Source organism: Terrapene carolina, unplaced genomic scaffold (genome assembly GCF_002925995.2).
Source record: "Terrapene carolina triunguis isolate 2854851 unplaced genomic scaffold, T_m_triunguis-2.0 Scaffold53, whole genome shotgun sequence".
In the NCBI taxonomy this organism is placed as follows: Eukaryota; Metazoa; Chordata; order Testudines; family Emydidae; genus Terrapene; species Terrapene triunguis.
This window is the reverse complement of record NW_020664404.1, coordinates 3565012-3591510: the sequence shown is the minus strand read 5'-3', so window position 1 is coordinate 3591510 and position 26499 is coordinate 3565012. Positions and strand designations below refer to the sequence as shown.

At 42.3% G+C, this 26499-nt stretch overlaps 1 protein-coding gene across 1 annotated transcript in view; it reads left to right on the top strand.

The window, feature by feature from the left end:
• ANTXR1 (ANTXR cell adhesion molecule 1) overlaps positions 1–26499 on the top strand; it is a 195462-nt gene that overhangs the window by 80364 nt on the left and 88599 nt on the right. Inside the window, exons 11-12 of the mRNA XM_026657735.2 lie at positions 2071–2140; positions 4390–4468. Coding sequence (XP_026513520.1) covers positions 2071–2140; positions 4390–4468 — 149 coding nt within the window. The remainder of the gene's footprint in view (positions 1–2070; positions 2141–4389; positions 4469–26499) is intronic.

Sequence of the window (26499 nt, the reverse complement as noted above, 5' to 3'; positions counted from 1 at the left end):
GACTTCTCAAAAATTGTAGACCAGTGTAATTTGCCCAAGGTCAGACAGGTCCCAAACCAGAAAAATGTTTAAGCATGTGGGTAACTTTATGCATGTAAGCTGTTCCATTGATCTCAATGGAACTATTCATGTGCTTGAAGTTATTCATCTGCATAGCTGCTTTACTAAGATATGGGTCGCAGTTACTTATTGGTAGAATCAGGAACTACCAGATCTGGTAGAAGCCAGATCTCCCTACTTCCAGTGGTAGGCTTTAATGGTTATACTAGAGATATTACAGTGATGAGCATGTTATAAATGCCTAGACAGATGCATGCACACACTGACTGTTTTTTCTCTTGAGCCAGGAAATCAGTTCAGGTGAAATAGATTACCTGAACCTCATTCAAACCTTAGAATCATAGCGTCATAGAATATTCGGGTTGGAAGAGACCTCAGGAGGTCATCTAATCCAATCCCCTGCTCAAATCCTTAATCCTTTCTGAGGGTTGAAAAGTCAAAAATTTAGATTACCGTTTCCAAAGAGTTCTAAGGGAGTTAGGAGTGTTGATGGGAGTTGGATGCCTAATTCCCATAAGGCTCCTTTGAAAATCCCAATCTAAATTCCCTTACAACCTCTACCCATCCTGATTTCATCAGGGATTGGAAGCAGAACCAGCACATTAATTCATAAAAAGCTACTCTTGCAGTATTTCCGGTCCAGCTAAAACCAAGGAAGCACCTGAAATCTTAAGGTTTTGAGCCTACTTTTGGTGAGATTTTCTAAGCCAAAGAGGTTGGCATAATCACCTCTGAACATTTTGAGGTTTGCACGTCTCTAATTATGGGGCAGTTCAGAAGCCTACAATCCTTGATGGACAGCAACCTCTACAGCTTGAGAATAACAAATTTTTCAGTAAATCATAAAATAAAAAAAAAATTGTTTTGAACAAAATGTTTCGTTTGATCCAAAATGAAACGTTTCATTTCAAGTTTGAGCATTTTTAACACATTCACATTCTTTTTTAATACAATTGAAGGGAAATTTGAAAGAAACAGTCATTTCAAACAGAGAAAAATTGAAATATTTTGTTTTGAAAATGTCAACTTTTTCTGAATTTATTTGGTTTGTTTGTCAAAATGAACAGTTCAGGAAAACTGACACAAATTGGTGAAATGTGTGTTTTGGCAAATCTGCATTTTTTGTTGAAAATTTCACCCAGTTCTAGTAACTGCATAGTGCAATAGCAGAGAGAGCACTACATTAAACGCACCTAGGCATGCATGCATGGGGCTCCTCTTAATTAACTGAGCCTCACAACACCCCAGAGGCAGGTAAATATTATTATCCCTATTACACAGGTGGGTAAACTGAAGCACAGAGAGGAAAAATGGATTTGCTTAAGGTCATCGCACCGAGTCAGCGGGGAGCCAGAAATAGAATCCGGGAGTTTTCAATGCAGTCTGACCACTAGATTTCCACCCCCACTCCATGTATTTATATATAGATTTGGCAGAATTAGATTTTTTAAAAAATAATTTTGAGAGACATCTATTTTTAATCTTCTTTTTATTTGTATCTATTAAAATTTTCACAGTTGCACAAGACTATGGACTTTAAGCAATATTTTCCCTATTTTTATCAACTTAAATTTTCACAGTGGAAAATTAATGGGGTTGTCACCTGGGGCAGGGTCAACCAATAATTATTTAATGACAGTTTGATGCTGATATTAAAAAAAATTAAGGTTTGATAACCATTAAAACACAAATTGTCAACATTGCATGTCACGCTATACAAAATAAATATCTTTACATTAAACTCTAAGTTCTCAAGCACCATATTTCTCACTTTGTTTAACTCTACATTTCAGCTATTATCAGTGGAAATATTTCCTCATCAGTTGGTATGTGTACAGCGAAACAGACATTTACTGATGTTTACAGATTAAAAATCGAATCCTTCAAAGCCTATTTATATGCCATGAGAGAGAATTAAGATGTTGTAAATTTTATGGTAATCCTAATTTATAAATGGTGTGTTACCAATCTCCTCACACATCAGACCACTTTCTCTCTTTCTTTCTCCAGATGAGAAACCTTTCGTGGTAGAAGATACCTATTTGCTCTGCCCAGCACCTGTATTACGAGAAGTTGGCATGTAAGTTCTTAGAGATATCCACCAGCATTTGAAATTGACTGATCCCATTTATTGCCTGAGGAAGAATAATTGATTTGTCTGCTTTTAACTAACATACATCCCTGTATTCACTATTAAACTGGGCCACAGTTACTTCCTATCCACAAATTCCACGCAGGAAAACTGAACCACAGTCTGTTGGTCATGTATGGACATGTCAGGACTGACTAGATCTTATCTTAATTGTAAAACAGTAGCCTTAGAAGCTCTCTCTGAAATTATTTCAATAGTGTAAAGCCAGGGCCGGCTCCAGGGTTTTGGCCGCCCCAAGCAGCCGAAACAAAACAAAACAACAACAACAAAAAAAGCCACGATCGCGATCTAAAAAAAGCCGCGATCGCGATCTGCGGTGGCAATTCGGTGGGAGGTCCTTCACTCCCAGGCGGAGTGAGGGACCGTCCGCCGAATTGCCGCCGAATACCTGGAACTGCCGCCCCTGTCCGGAACGGCCGCCCCAAGCAACTGCTTGAGAAGCTGGTGCCTGGAGCCGGCCCTGTGTAAAGCTAGACAGTGGGGTATTGAGCCTCCAGTGCTCCTGTGACTCAAGATATGATCCAAACAACGGGATTTTGTGAAAATCTGCTGATCTTTGGGAGTTGGGAGACAGTTAAAAAGGGGGAGAACTGGTCATAAGACAGAAGTGGCCCAGTCCTGCTGCCCTTTCTCACTTAGAAATCCAGATCCAGACCCATTCAAGTCAACTGATTTGAATGGGCATTGACTCAGTTACTGTTGACTTATGTGAAGAAGGATGCATGATTGGCTTAAAGCATGGAAGACAATGCTGAATTAGTTTGTCTCTGACTGCCCATACTGCACAGCTCTAGAAGTTCTGCAGTGCATCATCATTCCTCGGTTTTAAGAGACCACTTTGTTATTGGACAACAGTCACTGCATCTGCTCAGTTCTTCCGCACAATGTTATACTAAATGTTATACTACCGTGAAGCATTGCAGCTGGAGCTGCGAGAAATCAGTCATCACCTGCAGATTCTGTAAATCTGGCCTGTTAATAGGTTTAAGAGATCATACAATTTTTTTTTTAAATGTGTGTTGCTTGTTTGTGTCCCATTGCCTCTTCCCACTGCCTCTCCTATAGTAACATCACCATAATGATAAGGCAGGCAGGTGCATTACTAACTGTCCACTGTATCCAAAGATTTTGTACTGCTGTCCATCACCAAGGTATCTCCTCTCTTTTCACATGCATTGGATTGGCAATAGCAAGGTCCCTAGTAGAGTTCATGGAGTCATTCCTTCCTCTTCCTTTTGGGTTATAGGAATTCTGCTTGAGGAAGGCATTTCTGTTTTTCATTTTGTGTGGGAAGCAAGCAGAGTGGGGCTGATGATGTAAATGTCATTCTGGTTATGGTGGAAATATGATATGGTAGTAAGAGAGTTTTTTGCAACTTTCCCTAAAGACAGGCAGATTCTAGATTAGTCTAATCTCCTCTGGAAATTCATTCCATAGCAGGAACCCTTCACTAGAGAATGCTTTGTCCCCAGCTCTCATGTCCCTTGTTTTGGGCTTTGCGCTCTGTACTCCGCAGTTCTTGACATATTTGTGACGTCCTCTCATCCAATGAATTGAGAGGGTCAAGTGTTTTTTTTTTTATTCCCAATTGGAATAGAAAGTACAGAGCTCGAGGAAGATGATGTAATTTTTAATCCCGTGTCAATTAGTAGAGGGAAAACAGTTCTTTATATGGGAGTGGGGAATACCCTGTTGTTATGCTGGAGAGGGAGTTTGTATGTATGTTCTGACCCTAATAAACAGAACAGACAATTGTTAACCAAAGGTACAGACATTTAATGACTAGTGAGATTAAGGAGCGCAAGGCAGACTTGTCAGTAGCAGGTAGGATCTAGCAAACCTGGAAGCAGATAGTAGAAATACCCGATAATACAGCCAGTTAAGGAAAATATAGAGCAGCTCTAAATTGTGCTAAGGCTAGGTTGGGCCTAGGACTAAGGGAATGAAGAGGTGATATTTTGCTCCCTTCTTTTCTCAGCAGTGTCAATTTTTTCTCCATATAATACATTGCACAGTTGGCTGAGTGCATTACAATATGGGGGTGAGGATGGGGGGGAATTAGCCTATGTTTGAAACCTCAGGTACTGGCCAGAACCTGATATCAGGATCCCAGATTCAAGGGGGGCATGTGTCTGATGCAGCATGGCAGATGGCTGTCCTGGTTTTTCTTTTTGCAGGGAGGCAGCTCTTCAGGTCAGCATGAATGACGGCCTCAGTTTCATCTCAAGTTCTGTCATCATCTCCAGCACACACTGTGTAAGTTTCAACTTTTGTGCATAAAATTTTTCAGTAGCAAAAGGGTTCTAAAGCACATATAATCTGTGCTAGTACTGGTGCTTGAGGCTTGGGTGAGTGGTATGCTAAGGAGCCACCTCTCTGCCTTAGTGGTGAGCTCTTATGCATGGCCCTCATGCACTACCATTCCCCATGTGGTGTGCACCTTAACGTGGGTTTGGAGCAAGCAACTCGTGCTCTATCTGAGATAGAGCATGTATGGGAGACGAGGAAGTGGTTTTGTGATATAGCAGAGATGTCAGGGCCTGGTTCTCCACTGCTTTGCTCCTTGCACGGTGAGTGCAAATTGCACCAGCTAATCAGACATGTCCACTCACACCGGTGGTAGCTGTTTAAATCCACTTTGCATAGATGTAAATGATGGCACAAGTTGCAAGGCAGTGACAGTCAGACCCTTTGTCTATAAATCGATATCCCCCCAGAAGTTTGGGGAGCTCTGCATAAGTGCAGAGCCAGCACTGACCCCACATCCTCCTTTGCTAGCAATGCTTGAGTCACTTGTTCTCATAAGCCTCTTGCAGCAGCCGGAGCAAAGGAAAGCAACTTCTTACAGTTAATAACACCGTTGTCTTGAAGGGGGTTTTAATTCTGCTAAAGTGAGACCATTGGGAAGGGAGGCCTCATGGTAGTAAGGATAAAGGAGATTTGGGAGGAATTTACTTTGTGCTCATGAAAACAGAAAATATTGGGAATCTCATGAGAAGGTGGGAGTTCTGACTGAATAGAATGTGTAGGATTGGGACCCATGTACATAGCATGTGAGATTCATAAGTTTGGTCAAGCCTTTTGACTGACCTGTGTGGGCTTAAGCTAGTGAAAAGGGGGTTCTGTTATATACCGTTGCTTTGAAATAAGCTGTTTTATTAAGGTAAGGTCACAGTTATAGGGCACAACCCTACCAGGTGCTGAGTGCCTCCTGCGTGATTCTAAGCACCTTAGGTTACCATTGAAACCTGTGGGAGTTGAGACCCTTAGCAGCTAGCAAAAGATATTCAGAATCTTTTGGGGTCTGGCCCTGGATCTCTAAGCATCACTAATCAACACCCATATTGATGCCATTTAAAACTTCGTTCTTCATGCAATGATGTGTTTACATCTGGCTTTCTTCACTTCATCGCTGTTCAGAGAGACCAGCATAAAGCCTATGCCCTGCTCTTACGCCTTGTGCTGGCCCTCTGCACTGTCATAAATTTCATACGAAGGACCAATTCCTGCAGTCAATATTCAGCCAAAATTTCCCAGGGAGTCTTGGCTGAGAAAGGACTGCAGGATTTGACTTGAAGACTTTTATGGCAGGTCTCTTTGCCTGCCCCCTTAAAATCTGCCAAACAAAATTGCAACATGTTTCTATGTGGAGCTAATGAAAGGCCAAGTTATGTAATATCCACATACCAAGACTATTCAGCTGTGATCCATGAACACTGATGCACAGGCTTAGGGGGAAAATATCTCCTGTACCATTTCACCTGTCGCAACAACGACAAGATTGTCTAGAGACACCAGCATTGTCTACATGATTAACACATCAGTTTTCAGAGCTGAGATGAAGGCTTATTTCTCTGCAATTGACAAGGGCATCTTTATGCCTTGAGAGAGGGGCTTTTATTTCAGCTGGATTTGATATTTCAATTCAAGTTCTCTTTGCTGCCATGGTGAAAGAGTGTGTGTGTGTGTGTGTGTGTGTGTGTGTGAGTTTTCTCTCTCTCTCTCTCTCTCTCTCTCTCTTTCTCTTAATGTACAATTTTTCTGCTTTGCCTTTTGAAGCAAGATATGGATATGATCAACACAGACAGCAAAATGCAGCTGTTTGACATCTGCAACATGGGGCAGATACTCAGTTGGTATAAATTGTCTTAGCTCCAACAGCACTGTGACAATTTACACCAAAGGAATATTGGCCCCATTGACTTCAATGGAGCAGCTCACATATGAATTGTGAGAGCAGAACTTGATGATTTCATTCATTTCCAAGAAGGGGATGGACACTAAAAAAAAAAATTAATGGAGATATCCTGTCTCCTAGAACTGGAAGGGACCTTGAAAGGTCATTGAGTCCAGCCCCCTGCCTTCACTAGCAGAACCAAGTACTGATTTTGCCCTAGATGCCAAAGTGGCCCCCTCAAGGATTGAACTCACAACCCTGGGTTTAGTAGGCCAATGTGCAAACCACTGAGCTATCCCTTCCCCCCATAACTATTCTCGCTTGCAACATTTAGGATAAAAGCAATGAGCTGTTCCTTTAGTGCAGTCCCTGTCGGATGATGCTTCATGCAAGAAGCATGAGAACATTTAAAACACAAGATTTGTAGGATTCAACATTCTAATTAAAAAAAAATTCTTCCTTTGAATTTCTGGTTTTCCATATGTTCTGTATTGGGAGGCTACTCAGCCAACACATTCAGAGTAAGGTAAAAATCAGCAGATTCGGTATGTCTAGAGGTAAACACAAATTATTTAAATCTGCTTGTTCATTCTATAAATGTGTGTATAGCGGTATAGATTTCAGAGACTCATAGATGGAGAGACAGATATGGCACTACACAAGTGTATAGTACAGTATATTTTTGTATCTCTGCCTGTTCTAAGTGACCCTAATTTGATCCTAAGTATGGAGCTTTCATCACTTAATTGGGACATAGTTGGATAGAACTCACTGTAGCAACCTTTTCACTGATACTTCCCCTAATATTTTTGTGGGAATTATTTCCAGGCAGTAGGCTGCATAATGGTGATCATTTCACCTACACTGGGTGCATAGAAAATTTCCTCCAATTTGAAAGCTTTTGTTGGTTCTGGCAGTATTCCCGGTGACAGCCACCTTTTCAAAAATACCTGCTAATCTTCAGTACCTCTGAGTTTGAGTATCCAACCTGTGAAACCATAAGCCTGTTTTCCAAAAATGCTGAGCAACCCCACCCCCAATTCAGATCAATTCCAGCATCTCTGAAAATGTAGTTTGCATGTGGTGTGTCAAGCATGGTGTTCAAACTCAGTGACCTGCTTTGAAAATTTGGTTGTAAATGTCTCTTAAATTGTTTGGAAAGTTTCTTTTGGAGAAGATAGGGTGACGAGACAGCAAGTGTGAAAAATCGGGATGGGGTGGGGGGTAATAGGAGCCTATATAAGAAAAAGCCCTAAATATCAGGACAGTCCCTATAAAATCGGGACATCTGGTCACTCTAGGAGAAAAGAGGGGTTTATTTATTGTCTGTGTTTAAATAGCACCCGCTGTAGACATAGTAACCGGGATCATTTCTCAGATTCTTGATCTCTTTAAAGAAAGCTAAAACAAGGGCTCCAATCTTGCAAATGCTTACATACGTGCATAACTTCAGGCAATTGATGAATAGTTGTGACTGGCTTCAAGCTTGAAAGATGAGCACATGTGTGTTTGCAGAATCACGCCAAAGCCAGTAAATTTGGAAAGCTGCAGCAGGAGGTGACAGTACAGTGCAGAGAGAGCTTCTTTCCTCACTTTGCATACAAACCTTGGAGGGGAGGGAAGGGAATAGGTCGTTTGTAAAGACTGAAGTAAATCTTTCCTCCATGGCACGTCAGTGAAGCTCTTTGCAGACGGCATGCAAAAACTGCCGTAGATCTGGAACGATGTCCTGAACGTACCACAAATTCTTCCCGTCTGTGCATCTCCCACCCGGATCACAACAACAGCTCAGTGTTTGGCACTTGTGCAAACGCTTTAACTCTCAGAACCATTGCTCACCAGAAGCTGCGGTTTATTGGGCAAATGAGTAAGCAAATAGAGGTTTCATTCAGAAAGTGGTGCCCACACCAGTGTTTCCATATTTCCTGAGGTTTGGGGATTGGCCTCCTACTCAGAAGATGAAAGTGGGTGGCACCATGCTATGTGAAACCTCTGAGGAGCCAGAATGTATGTATGCTTCTTTAAAATATATGTGTTTGCCCAAGTCTGGAGAATCAGCAAATGGAGTGTGGTGCACCTGTCTCATTTCCCAATCCAGCGTGACTTGTGAGCTGCAAAGTTTGAAATTCTATCAATAGCTCAAGAAATCATAGTAACAATCCTTCCGGCTGGAGACGGGTTCTAGCCAGAAGTTCAGATCCAGATTTCAAGCAGTCTGAAGGTCAGGAGTGTTTGGATGCAGGGAGCTTTGTTCTGTTCTGAAGACTGGGACTGTTTGTAAACATGGAGTTGGGTTCAGATTTTCCTCCACCCACCTGAGTCCCATATTTGAGGCCGTATAGATGCAGGCCCAGCATTAATTACTGAAAAATAAAGATCCAGTCAGTCACACTAGAAGCATTGTCTAGGGTTTCACAGATGTCTACACTGTAGCTGGGAGAGAGCTGTGGGTAGACACTGGCTTTAGTTTAGCTTGACCTAGTGTGCTAAAAATAGCCGTGTGGACATTGTGGCTCTGGTGGAGGCTTGGGCTAGCTACCGAATCCAAGCCTACCCAGCCTCATGGGTTTGAACTCAGGTAGCTAGCCTGAGGCTCTTCTGGAGCCTCAAATGTCCACACTGCTATTTTTAGCGCATCACCTCCCTTGATGCTAGCATGTGTCTGTCTCCCCGGGCTGGGAGGCTCTCTGCCAGCTGCAGTGTAAGCATACCCCCAGAAAACAATTAGCATTAGCTCGCTTTCTAGCAAGCATTTGTCCAAAGAACTGGCCAACATCCAACTCCCATTAAAGCCAATGGAAAGACTCACCATTGGATCAGGCTCACAGGGATGAGAGGGGAAGAGCTTATGATGAAAGATTGGAATAACATATTATAACATGGCAAAATGACCTCTGAGCAGGGGGGACGTAACTGCCAGTTTGTAAAGGCCGTAAACATCAGAGAGGGGAGTGAATATCTGAGGCTGTTGCCCGTGGGTATAAACTTTCAAAAGGAATGTTTATATTCAGAAACCTTCCTATCAGTGACAGGTTTCAGTGGTAGCTGTGTTAGTCTGTATCAGCAAAAAAAACAAAAAAAAACCGAGGAGTCCTTGTGGCACCTTAGAGACTAACAAATTTATTTGGGCATAAGCTTTCGTGGGCTAGAACCCACTTCATCAGATGTATATGTGTATCATGATATCAGTGAGATTATTAGCTGTGGAGTAGTCTCCCAAAGGAGGTGGTTCGGACATTTTAAATGTAGATGTCAGAAAACCCTGGAAAATAGCTTGTTAAGGAACAAACCTGCAAATAAAGGGACTAATACTGTAATGGGCTTTACCACTTCTTTCTTACACGATTCTACAACATAGCAACAAATTCTTACAACACATTCTCATGGCTTGGAGATCTTCAAGATAGACTCTGTCATTTCCCCCATAACTCTCGGAAGAAGGATGTTTCATGCAAAACTATCTAAAGTCCATCAATGGATGGAAAGGAATTTATATAAAACTCAGAGCTGATCTAATCCTTTTGAGAAATTAGACATTTTGATTTTAAAAAAGGAATATTTTTTCTTCTGAAATTTCTTTTCCATTGTTTGACCAGCAATCTCTCTCTCTCTCTCTCGGGGGGAGATTTTCAAAGACATCAAGGGAAGTTATGGGTCCAACTTCATGGGAGTTCCCCGCAATAAGTTACAGAGGTCTGAAAGGAACATGCTTTGATTTAAATCTGCAATTGGCATTTGGATGATTCCCTAATTATCTTTCAACAAGACGTTCCCTTTCTCTCTCCCGTGGAGTTCTGTGCTGTTTGAACAAAATTGCCTGGCACATCTCACTCTATTTGAACTGTATCCAGTCCTATGGTGCCAATTTAAACTATCTCCCCATTGGGCAATGTCAGTCAGACACAACCCACTAATATGAGATTTTTCAAAGGGAGCTATGGGAGTTAGGCACCCAAGTCCCATCGGCTTTGAATGGGAAGTGAGTGCCTAAGTCCCATAGGCTCTTTAGAAAATGCCAATCGATGGGCTCGATCCTCAGTTATGCTAATGTCCCTTTATACCATTTTAAGACCCTCTATGCTGCCACAGTGGTATAAAGAGGTATTATCAGGCCAGATTTCCCTGGGTGCTTCTAGAGCCCAACATTAAATGTGCTACTGTAACTGCTCTGTGTTACATTGTTTCTTACGGGACTCATTCATCAAAGATACATTTCTTTTGTTGGAATATACACCGCTAACACTTTTGTCAAAACCCATCATCCAGAGCATTAGCTCTGAAGCTTTCAGAGAATCCAATCCACGACACCCAAGGATTAACTGTTCTTAACATTTCATTGGTAATGCTACAACCCTTCTCAAAGAAGAGAAATGAACAGCTATTAAGAGGAGAACTGATACTCACGTAAACCTGCACTCCTAGCAACCAATTACCTAAAATATACAAGGCATCATAAAATCTCCCCAACTCCTAAATCATTGATGCATTGATTAATGCCATCATCGGATCACTAACTGAATCTGTCGGCACCATCACTCCTGCTTGACAAAGTTTTATAACACCCCATTGCCTGAAATCCTCGGCCAGGTTCTCAGCTGGAGAAAACTGGTGCAGTTTCACTGATGTCAGTGGAACTAAGCTAATTTAACAGTTTAGGGTCTGCCTCCTGTGTCCAGCATCTAAAGACTCATAGAGAAGAGAGAGAGACAAATCTATCTATCTATCCCCCAGCTCTGCAATCTCTCTAGATATATAACATTTTATCAAACAATGAGAATACTAGATCCAGGCTAAAGTTTTCAAAAGCATTTAATGTCTAGGAGCCTAAGTCCCATTTTCAGCAGGGATTTGGGGCCAGATTTTCAAAGGTATTTTAACTCCTAAAGATGCTGATAGACTCCTAACTGCCACTGATTCCATTGGGAGTTTGATAGACTCCTAACTGCCACTGATTCCATTGGGAGTTAGGAGTCTAACTTGCGTCGGCATTTTTGAAAATCTTACTCAGCACCTTTCCCCATTTTTAGGCACCGAAAATCTGGCCCTTAGCCACTTAGGATTTAGATTCTCAAATATATTGGGGCACCTTACTCCTATTGATTTCAGCAGGAGGTGATTTAAACGGGAGTTAGGCACCTAAATGACCAGATCACTTTGGAAGTGACTCCTAAAGCAGTGGGTCTCAAACTTTTTTACTGGTGACCCCTTTCACACAGCAAGCCTCTGAGTGCGACCCCCCCCAAAATAAATAAACTTTTAAATATATTTAATGCCATTATAAATGCCGGAGGCAAGCGGGGTTTGGGGTGGAGGTTGACAGCTCGCGACCCCCCTTGTTATAACCTCGCGACCCCCTGAGGGGTCCTGACCCCCAGTTTGAGAACCACTGTCCTAAAGCTATGTCTGTGGGTGTGACTCCTCTGATAGTGTACACATACTCGCTCTAGCGCTTATCAAGCTAGCACAAGCATAAATGGTCGTGTAGCCACAGTGGCACTAGCAGTGACGGTGCAGGCACGGCTGAGCCATGCTGAGTATATACCTACCGCTTTCAGGTGAGTTTGTACTTGGCACGGCTCAGTTGTGCCTCCACTACTACTACTAGTGCTACTGTGGCCACACGGCTGTTTACATTCATGACAACTGGATGAGAGCTAGTGTGAGCCTGTGTGCATGAGCAGGGGAATCACACCCCTAACTCACAGTGTAAACATAGCCCTAGTGAAATATGTATGAGTGTATATGGAACATGTATGGAACATTTCACTGGACTGAGGTGCAATTCACTAGCTCTAATATTCTCTCTATTTGATAAAAACATTTGTTTTAAGTAACCAGGATGTTTCATCTGATGGCTTTAATCAAACACATGAACACCTCATTCCAAATTACCATTATTTAATATTTGTACGGCAGTAAAACCCAAATCAGGATGAGAAGTCCTCATTGTGCTAGGGGCTGTACAAAAGAAACAGTCCTTCCCCCAAAAGAGCTTGCAAAGTAAAGGCCAGATTGTGAATCCCTTACTCCCAACAATCAACAACTACTCACACCAGTAGTTCCATTAAAATAACTTGTGGGATTAAGTAACTGCTCATCACTGTATGTGCTCAGGGTTGACAATCTGACCCTAATGAAAGACTAGATGCACTGAGTGGATATAACAGACAAACTGGGAAGAAGAAGGTAACTGCAATGAAACACATGAATTAACGACCTGTACAATTTGCAGGAATTGTGTTTCTAAATGTAAATAAACAACAAATATCAGCTGTATCCGTAAAACCTGTGGGCCCCTTGCCTAGCTATTATAACTGCATATCTTTAGCTTAATTTGCCTTGTTTTTGTTTGCATTGATTCTATTCTTTCACTCTTCAAGAAAAAAAATGTAACCAATGCTTCCTTTTGGATTTTATCTGATCCTGTAAAGAAAACTGAAACCCTAACAAACTTAGCCTTAAAATACTTAATTCAGAAGAAAAAAAACCTCTTTTTTTAATATACTCAGACTCAGTTTTTGCAAGAGTGGAAAATTTTGACATTCCTAGGAAGGAGCCGTAAGTGATATTGAAAAATCCACGCCAAACCAATTTCCAGTGAGGTGCTGGCAGCACAGCCAAACCTCGGCAGCCCTCTGGGCAACATATTCAGCATGATTGCCTGGGAGCTCACAGAGTTGCAGGGAGTTCTGTTTATTTGATTTGTTACATCATGTTAAAAAAATCATAGATTTGTAGATTTTTAAGGCCAGAAGGGACCATTCGATCATCTAGTCCATCCTCCTATATAACATAGAATATAGCATTTCACCTGGTTACTCCTCTATGGATCCCAGTCACCTGTTTGACTAAAGCATATCTTCCAGAAAGGCATCCAGTCCTGATCTGAAGACATCAAAAGATGGAGCCTCCACCACTTCCCTTGGTTGGTTGTTCCAATGGATAATTATTGGCACTGTTACAAATTTGAGTCTTATTTTGAATTTGTCTGGCTTCAACTTCCAGCCATTGGATCTTGTTATATCTTTCTCCTGTTATGTTTGCACATCAAGGTGTTTACTGCCCATAATGTGTCATTAGAGTCCGATCTTGCTCCTGTTGAAGTCAATGGTAAAACTCCCATTGTGTTCCTTAGGAACAGGCACTTACAGCTGGATTTACCATTGCATATAGTCATTTGCACCAGTGCAAAAGGGGGGTAAAATGCCACCATTCTGGTTTGATAGAGCTTTGCACTTGTGCATGGCAATGGTAAATTAGGCCCTTCATGAGGAAGTGTGATCCAGTGAGGCAGGGCCATCCCTAGAGCGGTGCAGGGCCCAGGACAACACCCTCCCCCTCCGGCCTGTAGGGAATAGAGAGGCCCCTGCAGAAATCCCCAGGTTAGCGGGGAAAGGATGATTGATGTGCTATATGAATTTTATGTGGAAGAAACAAAGCTGAAGTCCTGAGTAAAAGGAACCTGAGCCAGACTCTGGGCACGGTGCCACTCCCTCCTAGCCCGGGGAGACAGGCTAGCGGTGTACGTGCTGTTTTGTGGTTCCAAATACAGTGATCATTGAAATAGAGGGCTAGATCCTTAGCTAGTATAAATTGGTGCAGCTCCGCAGACTCCCTCTGAGGATAGGCAGAACTTTATGTGAGCGCATAGAGTCTAACATAAGCCATTCCTTGCATTTCTCCACCTGCAGTGTGAAATCTGCTGCAACGTTTCAGGGAATAGAAAATGAGGAAAACATTTTGAAGACGAGGAGTAAAAAGTGTATGTGATGACTAGCTTGGTCCAATTCCAAGCCCTTTAGGAAGCCCCAAAATAGATCTCATTTCCAGCACTGAGGGATGGTGCTTGTCAAATACCTGTCAGTCCCAGATCAGTCACAGCTATATATATATATTTTTAATCATGACAACAGAGAGTTGTTATAGTATAGAGCTGAAACAACCTTCAAAGCTGCAGGCTATGCGTGCAATCTCTGCACATGCATGTGCAAACAGGCACAGTGGAATCTTGACATAAGGACTGACGCCATTGATTCTGCCTCCCACAGTTCTCAAGAAATTGTACAAACTTACTCACTTGTTGGAGAGGGGATAATGTTGCAAAGTTTGAGGGATACTCAGGTCTGGGATTTAGGTCTAGGCCTGCCTCCCCAGTAATAATCAGTACTTATCTAAGCCCCAGCTTGGAAACTGCTAGGTCGACAGAAGAATTCTTCCGTCGACCTAGCTGCCACCTCTCGAGGGAATGGATTTACTACAGCAACAGAAAAAACCCTTCCGTAGAGGTAGTAAGGGTCTTCACTACAGCACCACATGTGGCCCCTGCTACTGTGCACTAAACGATCCCTACTATACAGAACATTCAGTGCACCCTAGCATGGTCCATATGGCCACAGAGCATATGGCAGCCTAGAGCACTGTAGATGCACACCCCGATTTACCATTCACGACGTCTCTGTGTAGACAAGACCTTAGTGACTTGCCTAAAGTCAGACAGACCTTGATGCAGGACTGCACTTAAGCATGTGCTTAAGTCCATCTTTATATATTAAAGCAAAATCCCATTGGCCACAATGGGACTTAAAATATGCTTAAAGTTTAAGCATTTTAAGCACTCTTCCTGAATAGAAACGCTTTTCTGAATGAGGACCTAAGGCAGTGACAGAACCAAAAATGCGAGGACAAAATTTTCAAAAGTGGCTAAATCCCATTTTCAAAAGTGACTAAAATGGGACAAAGGCTCCTAAGTCACTTAGGAAATTTTACTCCCATGCTTTTCTTATAGTCCACTAGAACTCTCTGTCTCTCAGAAGAAATGATGATAATATATCCAGTTCTTAATATAGCATAGATAAGCATGGCTTACTGAGTAAAACATTTAAAAAATGAAAAAAAAATGCATTTTTTCCAAAGAGAAGCATTTGCAGTCAAGGGTCTGTCAGTGTTTCCATAATAAAGTATGTTTTTGGAAAAATGTAATAACCTAGAAACAAAACAAAAAGACGTGATCTGGACTGTACAAAGTCTACATTTAAAAAAAATAAAATTGGCTTAAATTGGCTATTTCCAAGCCTGAGATGTGAAATAATCTGCAGGAGGTCAGTGGTTTAAGATTTTATTTTTCCTTCTTACATCTTAATCACAGAATGGATTTTCAAAAGCAATTCTTACAGACAGAGAAGTTAGTTATATACATGAAGCCCCTTTAAATGCCTTGTGCTAAGTATCAGGTAGTCCAGAATTTGACTAGAGATGCACATATCCATTAGCAGAATAAACCAAGTTCCAAATGCACAACTGATGAGGATGTGGGAGTGAGGAAGAACCCAGCTTGACTTTCAGATCTCATGGCAGGGATGACCCTTGGCTAAACAAAGGTTCAGTTGTCATTTGATCATATCCTTCTGGAGTCAATAAGAGACATTTACCTAGAATTCCACAGGTCACTTTTACAGAGTCGAGTCTCTCTTTAGCACAGAGAGAAATCAGATGTAAGGAAAAGCTGTAGGCCAAATTCTCTACTGGGGTAAAGCAGGAGCTGTGTTTGATGTGGAATTTCAGTACTTTCACTTCTGGACTGACACAAGAAGTGCAGCAGTGCATAACAACAAAGCAAAGGGAAGGTTTTAGCCCCAGTAGATGTTTTGGTTCAAGCTCTGAGTGAAGATTGATTCAGGCCTGTCTGTATTTTATCTGAACCATTGCTGACACTCTGAGCAGCACTCTTCATCTTACTCTATGTCAGCTCTGCTGGTGTCCCAGCAATATAGGGGCCCAAGCTACAAAGCTGAGATCTGAACTTCCACAAAGTTAGAAAGAGAGATTGTGTTCAGAGCTGATACATTATTTAAGTTTGGCCCTTAATAGAGTTAGGAGTGAGCTGTGAAATCTGGATCCAAACTTTCCCAAGGTTCAGAGCTCTTGGAATCTCTTTAGCTCTAATTCAGGATTACATAATTGTAATAAGTTAGAACTGGAGTTACATAAGGAAGGATTTCCCTCTAAATCTCATTACTGTGATTTTTAAATTAAATACCCCACCCCCTCAATATTACTCTGTCACAGATTGTTTTTGTTGTGTCTAAATATCTTATTGCTGTTCCGATATTTGAGGGCTGAAGTCTATAACAGGAAACCTGGCTGGTCCATGCCACACACCTGCGAGATCATTAAACCTAAGAGCAGAATTCCATCTGCCAGCAATGGAAAATCAGAGTATCCTGCAGAGGGGCCAGGAATATCGTATCCAATGCTTGCCAGGTTATAAAGTGAGCCTGACCTAATTAATTAGCCAACACCTACCCTTAGTTGGTTAGAGAGAGAGCACGCTTTGGCAGATCGCAGGGTTGGGCTGAGCTGAGGGAAGTGATGGCAGAATCTGGCTGGGGAAAATGAGATGTTTCAAGAAGGCCTGTATTCTGTTCCTATTCCCGCATCCTCCACGTGTGCCCGGAGCAGGACCAAAGAGCCAAATGCAGCTGGCAAAGTCCAGAGACAGGGAAGGTCTAGGTATGCTTGGTCCTGCTTCGGTGTAAGAGGATGGACTAGATGATGTCTCAGGGTCCCTTCCAGGCCTACGTTTCTGTGATTCTATAAAGCAAGGCCAGCCACCAACCTCTCCCTGTAGCTTCAGGGTATAGAGAGGTTTTTATCGCTGGTGAGGTCAGCCCATATATCCATCTCAGCTCCTCTATCAAATGCAATACAAACCCAAGGGCATTTTCATAGATCATCAAACCAGGAGGGTTCTCTGTGATTATCTAGTCTTACCTCTTGTCTAACACAGGCCATAGGATTTCCCTGAATTAATTCCTGTTTGAACTAGAGCAGAGCTTTCAGAAAAATGTCCCATCTTGATTCAAAAATTGCCAGTGATGGAGAATCCACCACAACCCTTGGCAAATTGTTCCAATGGTTAATTACCCTCACTGTTAAAAATGTACGCCTTATTCCCAGGCTGATTTTATTAAGTTATGGAATGCAGATGAAACCCTTCAGTTCCCAATATGCTGTTACTGCAGTGCTCGGTCTTGCAATATTCGGGTACCCCTGTTCTAATATATGAGAGAGCACTGGGCCTGCTGGGGGTGGAGGGAGATTCTGTCTTTTTAAATATTAAGCTTGTACCCTATTTTCTCAGACCAAACCCATATTTCTTGTTTTCCTTTCAAGGCTCTGCTAGCTGCAAGCCAAAGCTGAGGATGGCTGTGTTTTGGCTGGTGATGACAAGCATTAGAAAGTTGGCTTTTTTTCAGTAACAAGGGGAAATTACTGCGTAAAGCGGGGGGGGGGGGTGTTTGTGGACAAAGAGCTAAGTTTTGCCCCCACTTACTGTCATGCAACCCCATTCAAGTTGAGTAGCTGTGGTATGGGTTTAAGTGAAGGTGGCATTTGGCCATTGGCAGCTACCCCATCAGAAAAGGGAATGGCTGGCGTGAGTGCATTATTAAAGTCCCAGAGACAGTGGGCTGTTTATACACTTAGTTGTGGGATAAGATGCCAGGATCTCCAGTATGACATGGCTCGGCTGGCTGGAAATATTTGATGAATTTGTTTGTCTTGGAGGTTTTTTTAAAGTTGCCTTTTCTAAACTTTTACCTTTTAAAAAAGGAAGCACTGTTTTTCTTTGACTTGAAAACTTCCTGTCCCCGTGTAGAAAGCAGGGGAAAGAATCCTCCCCATCTCCATGAATGATTCTAAAACTGTGCATTACCTGAAGCAAAAAGAAACACAGGGTCAAAGACGGCCAACATGGGTGAACTTAGTGTTAGGGAAAGGTGCCAAGTATACAGCCCTGAGACTTCAATCCTCTGTATAGACAAAGAACAGGGACAGAAGGAGCAGGGGTAAAGGGAAGGAATGACCCAGTGGTTCGAGCACTAGACTGGGACTCAGGAGATCTGGGCTCGATCCCAGCTGTGCCACAGGTCCCTGTGTGACCTTGGACCTTCATCTCTCTAGGCCTCAGTTCTCCATCTGGAAAATGGGGATAATTATTATTTGTATTACCATAGCACCATAGTGCTAGGTACTCTAAAGAGCTTCCCATCTATGGCCTTCCTTTCTCCAGTCCTTTGCCTGTCTTGTCTATTTAGGATGTAAGTTCTTGGGGCAAGGACTATTTCTCACCATATGTTTGCGCAGCACTTGGTACAACGGGGCCTCCATCTCCGATAGGGTCTATAGGCACTTCTGTAGGACAAATAATATTTAATAATCAATATCCTCCATGCTGCCGCTGGAGCAGGGGATTGGACTAGATGACCTTCTGAGGTCTCTTCCAACTGTAATATTCTATGGTTCTATGAATGTGTCTCAACCCATTCCTGGTGGGATCGGGGGTAGGAAGAAACCTCCAGTTTTCTTCAGCATTTATTATGAATGTAATTATTATTTATGTGTACTGCAGTAGCACCTAGAAGCTCCAGGCATGGACCACAGCCCGGCATTGTACAAACGCAGAACAAAAAGACAGTCCCTGCCCCCAAAGAGCTTACAATCTAATAATTTGGGAGATAAGACTAGTTTTCTTACATACTAGAATTGTTCTTGGTCTCAGCGGGCTGCTGCCAGCCTGTTTTCCAGTGTCCTAGAAAGGTACATGTCTTCCAGGGTGGGCCTTTTTGTTTTTAGGAGATTCCCTTTTTTTCTGCTACCAAGACTTTGTGCTGAGCGAAGCCAAAGTATCCCCTGGCTCAATCAAGCCCTAAGTGTTTACAGTTTGGATTGAAGAGACAGCAGGACACAGTTAGGAATAATTTTTAAATATATAAATGGCTTGGAGTATTTGCATAGACCAAGAAAAACTGTGATTTTCTATTCTTATGACTATTACCAACTCCCTCCCTGCTGTATTTAACACTGGGTTTATCCAGGGCCTTTTAACATGTCTGCCTAAGAAATATATTCTTTTATTTGAGATAGAAAATAAGGATCCATGTAGTCTCCAGACCCAGAAATCTGGAACTTCACAGCTGGTATTTATGCTACAGATATCATACTGCTCCACATTCTCCCCCTTTAATCAGAGAGCCCAGAGGCTACATCTTGTGACAGATGGTAATTAATAGTGCAGTTTTCAAAAGTGGCCTAATTCTGCTCCTGTTGGAGTCAATGGGTGTTTGATCATTGACTTTAATGGGAGCAGAGTTAGGCATTGTTGAGCACTTTAAAAATCCTTCCTTGTGGCCCTGACGATGTAAGGTGAGCACCCTCAGCAAATTTCAGGATCAGGCCCTACGGGATCATTTCAGCTTCCTTTGATATGGATTGAAGCTCATTGCCAATTGCATGCACTTAGTTGTACTGTCCCCTGCAGTGTGACAGTGTCAATGGTACAAATATAATTTAGTGCTTCCTTAAGTTCCAGCAGCCCAGACGAACATGAATGCATGCAGGACATGTGCTGCAGCTGTTTGCACTAAGGTCTTTGGCAACTTTATACTTGCCTCACCTAAGGAGAAATGTAAAGCACTTCTTTGCAAAGGGACAGGATGGCTCAGAGAGTCAGTGAAGGAACAGGAGAACCTTTCAACACTAGGTTGAGCATTCAGATCTGCCCAAGGTCAGTAACATAAGAACGGCCATACTGGGTCAGACCAATGGTCCATCTAGTCCAGTACGCGGTCTTCTGACTGTGGCCAATGCCAGATGCTTCAGAGCGTTGGCTTTCAACCTTTCCAGACTACTGTACCCCTCTCAGAAGTCTGATTTGTCTTGCGTAGCCCTGAGTTTCACCACACTTAAAAACTACTTGATTACAAAATCAGACATGAAAATACAAAAGTGTCACAGCGCACTGTTACTGACAAATTGATTCCTTTCTCATTTTTACCATATAATTATAAAATAAATCAATTGGAATATAAATGTTGTACTTATATTTCAGTATATAGAGCAGTCTAAACAAGTCATTGTATGAAATTTTAGCTTGTATTGACTTTGTTAGTGCTTTTAAGGTAGCCTGTTGTAAAACTAAGCAAGTATCTAGATGAGTTGATGTGCACCCGTGGAAGATCTCTGTGTACCCCTGCATGAGAATCACTGCTTCAGACTAGAGCAATTATTGAGTTGTGGTGATCTGCTATTAGTTCCATGGCCCGTGGAGTGACTCCAGTTCACAGTGGACATCTTCCAATGTCACAACAAGTAGTCTCAGCAGGGAGGTCATGGATTGAATGAGCATGGAAAAATAAGCAACGCTTTCACTTGGAGTGAAAGGCACGAGTGAGGCACATTAGCTAGAGGCAGCATGGAGGAAGGTTACGTTGCCTCCATACATGCTGTGACTGATCTCTTCAAAGGTGTCGATCCATCCCGCACCTATTAAAAAAACAACCCCCTGCTCATTACACAGCTTGAGACTCTGAAGCTGCAAATGGCTCTTTGAGAGGAAAATCATAGAGTGATCTAATGCCTAGCCAGGAAGCGAGCACCTTCACAGCAGCTGACAGTCCTGGGCAGCGTTTCACATTTAGAAAACAGTGCAGTACCGGAATTGTTGGAACAGCTGAGCCAAGCCAAGCCTCGCTGTGGAATTCAGAACTCCTTGGAACTCTGTCTCGGTGTACATGGGTGCCTGTGACTCACTGCACCTGACCCCAACTTGGGAAAGATGGAAGGCCTTATGGATTAGAGACCTGCCTTTAATGAGGCAGTCGCCACACCGCGATGGAGGTGACAGGGGTGACCAGTAACAAATTGCCTGGGATCTCTGGTGAGGAATAAGGTGTGTTACAGGCCAACCACTTCAGAAACCATAAGAACTGCACTTTGATTCCAGTTCTCCCATGGGTGTATCTCCCATTAAAATTAGCGGGAAGGCAGAATTGGGCCTCTTAACCTTCTCTCAATTTTAGAAGTAAAACTGGGAGGAAAAAGGACTCTTTGATGCACCTTGTGACGGGTTGGATCACAGAAACCCCCTTGGGAGCTGCCACCCGATGTACCAAGACTACCCCTGCTTCTGTTTTCCCTGCCAGCTCAGGACTCCAGCACCCTGTCTTGCTGAATTAGACACTCCCGTCTGCTCCAACACAGACCCCAGGGTCTGAATCACTTGTCCCAAAGCTGCAAGTTTACCTGAAAACAGCTCACAGAAGTGTGCTTGTCTTTAGCACTCAGATGCCCAACTCCCAATGGGGTCTAAACCCAGATAAATCTGTTTTACCCTGCATAAAGGTTATGCAGAGTAAACTTATAAATTGTTCGCCCTCTATAACACTGATAGAGAGATATGCACAGTTGTTTGCTCCCCCAGGTATTAATACATACTCTGAGTAAATTACTAAATAAAAAGTGATTTTATTAAATACAGACAGTAGGATTTAAGTGGTTCCAAGTAGTAACAGACAGAACAAAGTAAGTCACCAAGCAAAATAAAATAAAATGCGCAAGTCTATGTCTAATCAAACTAAATACAGATAATCTCACCCTCAGAGATGCTTCAGTAAGTTTTTTCTCAGACTGGACACCTTCCAGGCCTGGGCACAATTCTTTCCCCTGGTACAGCTCTTGTTCCAGCTCAGGTGATAGCTAGGGGATTCTTCATGATGGCTCCTCTCTCCCTTTGTTCTCTTCCACCCCTTTATATATCTTTTGCATAAGGCGGGAACCCTTTGTCCCTCTGGGTTTCCACCCCCCCTCACTGGAAAAGCACCAGGTTAAAGATGGATTCCAGTTCGGGTGACATGATCACATGTCACTGCAAGACTTCATTGCCCACTTGCCAGCACACACATATACAAGAAGACTAACAGGTAAACACAGTCATCTGCAGACAATGGTCCTGGTTAATGGGAGTCATCAAGATTCCAAACCATCATTAATGGCCCACACTTTACATAATTACAATAGGCCCTCAGAGTTATGTTTTATATTTCTAGTTTTAGATACAAGAGTGGTACATTTATACAAATCGGATGATCATACTCAGTAGATTATAAGCTTTGTAATGATACCTTACAAGAGACCTTTTGCATGAAGAATATCCCAGTTACGTTATATTCACTTATTACCATATTTTTCTAAAACTATCCCAGTTACATTATATTCACTTATTATCATGTTTTTATAAAACCATATAGACTGTACAACGTCACACACCTCTTCATTCAAATAGGTTTTGTGGCCATTTGGAAGACAGCCAAAACTTAAACCACTTTCAAATGTTAAGCAATGGTGGGTGGATTTGATCTTTAAACAACAACAACAAAAAACCCCATGTGACTCTGAAAAGCACTGCAGACTGTATTAAAAACAACAGGCCCCCTTCACCCTGGGGTTATTTTCTTCAATACAATTCCTTTCAAAATGAATTTTTCAATTCTAACTCTCTTCTGGGCTGTAGAATGAGGGCTTTGCCAATTATCAGTGTTCCTAAGTCTACAGGCAATTAAGGTGAACTGCACTGTTGTATCAATAGAAGCTTTGTGAAATGCAAACTACATTTAATGAGCATTTTCCTAGGCCCTTGACCTGTATCTTATTAGTTGAGGGAGTGCTTTATGGGGACTATAGGGCATATGGTCTAAAATTTGTTTTTAAAATAAATTGCTCTTAATTACTTTATGCTGCAAATATAATTTGCATTGACCTTTTCTGCTAATACAGATCACACTAGAAGTTGAATTGCTGAAATTGGTCTGCGCACTGACATTGCTAGGTAGATTATTTTATTAGCACTCACAAGTATGCTAGGTACTCCACAGAAAGCATGCTCGTGCCCTGTGCCACTTACAAGCTAAGGTCCTGATTGGAGCTGGTCTGAATCAGAAAGAAAAGTTAACATTTTTCATGGAAGCAGATATTCCCCCACCCCCACCCCCTGCAAATTGATCCATCTTGAAACATCTTGCTTCTATGACATTCAATAATTTCATTTCAATCATGTTCAAACATAAAATATGAAATATAGTGCATATATATCATATTTAATGTATTAATAGAACATTATAGCAAAATACTACTTTTAAAAGTCAAAACAAAATTAATGGAAATGATAACATCAAAACAAAACCTTTTTACCTGACAAACAAAATGTTTCAACACTGTCAAAACAAAATGAGAAAGTCATGATGATTCCTTCTGAAACTTCCCCCCATCTAAATTTTTCTTGAAATCGACACATTCCCACAAAATGTTTTAATTTTGAGAAAACAGCATTTTCCATTTAAAAAAAATTATTTTAATCAGTTCTAGTCCTGATCCTGCAGGTGGATCTGTGCACTCGTGTGGAGTTCAGTGGGATTCCGTGCAGGCAAACTGGGCCACCAGCATAGATCCAGTTGCAGGACTGGGGCTGCAGAAGTGAATCTGAGAGGCAAGTGAGAGAAGATTCTTTTGAAGTTTTTCCAATCACTCCTCTAGTACAGTTTCTAATTTACTTGGTGTCGCGTACAACTATGGAGAGACAAGTCATTCAGAACTGTTATTTTTCTTCCTTCCGCAGCCCACAAAACATAAAACCCATCAACACAAACACTGACCATTGTGAGAAAAATCTGTTCTTCCACTGTCATTTCTATAGCTTCTATTACTTCAATTGATGCCCAAAGAAATGGATGTAGCATATTTTTAGTAAGGGTTGGCCTATGCACAAACTTGCATCATAAGAACTAAATGGGTTTTAATTAATATTTTTGGTTATTTCGGTGCAAGTGTGTGTGGACAACAGACTCCGATTTCTAAATGAAAGTCTAGTATTATCCAGAGAGACGAGGGAGGTGAGGTAATATCTTTTATTATTATCTGCTCAAGAGAGATCAAAATACGTTGCTTTTGTTCCAAAATAATAATGCCCACACCCAGACTTGCATGGAAAAGATGTTAGTTATTTCAGTGCAAGTTTGTGAGTAGACTGGCGCTAAGAGAAGCAGGTTGCCACACACAACTTCTCTGCTTCCATCCCACAGCACTCACTTAATGCCAGGATAAAAGGAATGGGTTGGGAAATGTAACAACCTCCGTAAAAGAAGATAATAAAGGGTACGTCTATACTTACCTCCGGGTCCGGCGGTAAGCAATCGATCTTCTGGGATCGATCCCGGAAGTGCTCGCCGTTGACGCCGGTACTCCTCCTCCGCGAGAGGAGTACGCGGAGTCGACGGGGGAGCCTGCCTGCCGCGTCTGGACCCGCGGTAAGTTCGAACTAAGGTACTTCGACTTCAGCTACGTTATTAACGTAGCTGAAGTTGCGTATCTTAGTTCGAAGTGGGGGGTTAGTGTGGACCAGGCCAAAGATACTCATCTACTGCTGCAAACAAAGTGCTGAGACTTAGCAACTGTGAGGCTCCGCTCATGTTGATCAGAGCTGCTCCTTACTGCAAGGCTGTTAATCTTTTAGAACTGTAGCACCTGAAGTCTGATTAATCCCGATAAAGTAACAAGGATCAACGTGACTAGAGTTGAAGTGTGCAGCTGTTCACTAGTGCATGGTCCTATTTCAGCCTCTAGCATAGAAAGAGCGGGGCATTTAATACATCTGAGGCCTGTTCTGCAGCTAATATGGGAAATGTCTTTGTAGATCTCAGGGTATGTCTACCCAGCAATCAGAGGCGTGACTGCGGCATGGGTCGACACACCTGAGCTGGCTTTGTTCTAGCTAGCTCAAAGAACAATAGCACTGTCCGTTCTGCCCTGGCTTCGCTGCTATGGTTACCTCAGCTAGCCAGCTCAAAGCTAGCTTGGGTAAGCTGCTGTCACAACTGATTGCGTTGTAGACACACCCGCCGTTGAGTTCTCACTGGAGAGGTGTCGATCTCAGGAAAACCACCTGAAAATCTATAGAATTCATCATGAAAGCCTATAGTCTTTAATAAGGAGGCTGAGCTTTGTGTAGGTTTTTTGTAACCATCCTACCAAATTATATAGCAGAGATACAATTCCTTATTGAATTTTATAGGCAGGACATGGGGGGGAAGGATGGCTTTGTGGTTAAGCGTGGCCCTGGGGCTCAGAAGATCTGGATTCTTCTCTTAGCTCTTCTACCGACTCCTTGTATGTCGTTGGGAAATCACTTAGGCCCCGATCTTGCAAAAGCTTAAGCACATGTTTAATTTGAAGCTTGTAGACAGTCTCACTGAATTAAAAATTAAGCATGTGTAAGTATTTGCAGGATTAGAGCACTGTCCTCTCTGACCTCAGTTCCCTATTTATCTTGTACTGTATTTTTGTACAGCACCTAGCACTTGATGTCAGCAGAGCTTGTAGCACTCCCAGAATACAAATAACAGAGGATGCTCCAAAAGCCTACACAAAGGTTCTCATCTTTTAAATTCAGTTGGGTTTTTCCATAGGGCATATCACTTCATAGCAAGGTAGACTAGATTACATAGGCTGGGTGAGCCTAGAGCAGGTATTTTATGGTCATGTCCCTCACCGAGTTGGCTGCCACTCAAAAAGATGCACACAGCATGTGATCAAAGCAAACTGCAATCTAAAAAGAGCACATTCAGTGAGTTTTCATTTCCTTTTTATTGGACCAGATTGTTTCAAAAGTTAATACATATGTGATAAAAAGAATGATAGATGTCAGCTGTCACTTCCATAACGAAAGCTGTCCCCAGTGAAGTCGAATGGAAATGGGGCTTCACAATAAGAGCCATCTAAATCTGTGGTGAGAAGAAGGCCCACCCATTATCCTCTCTTCCCCTGTACATCAAAAAAGGAAATTAAACAACAGAGAAGTTTCTCCTTTCTCTCCAGGTTCATTCAAAGCTGTGCGTGGGATTTTCAGAAACACTGGCCTAACTCTGCTCACACCAAGCCAATGATTAAATTCCCATGGACTTCAATGAGCGTTGGAGTTAGGCCAATTCTAAGTGTTTGAGGTAATCCCCCTCAGTGTCTAAAGGCATGTCTGTGCTGCAATCAGCGGGGTGATAGAAGCACATGTGGACATACCTGAGCTAGCTTTGATCTAGCTCGCTCAAATAACAATAGCAGTGAAGCCGCAGCCGCACGGACTGTCAAAGCCCTCCTGGGACTTTGGGTACATAGTTGAGCCGCTTTGCCATGCTATAACCTTGCAGTGCCTCCATTTTCTCTCTCTCTCTCTCTCTCTCTAATAGTGATAATACTCATCTCAATGACGTATTGTGAGAGTTTAGAG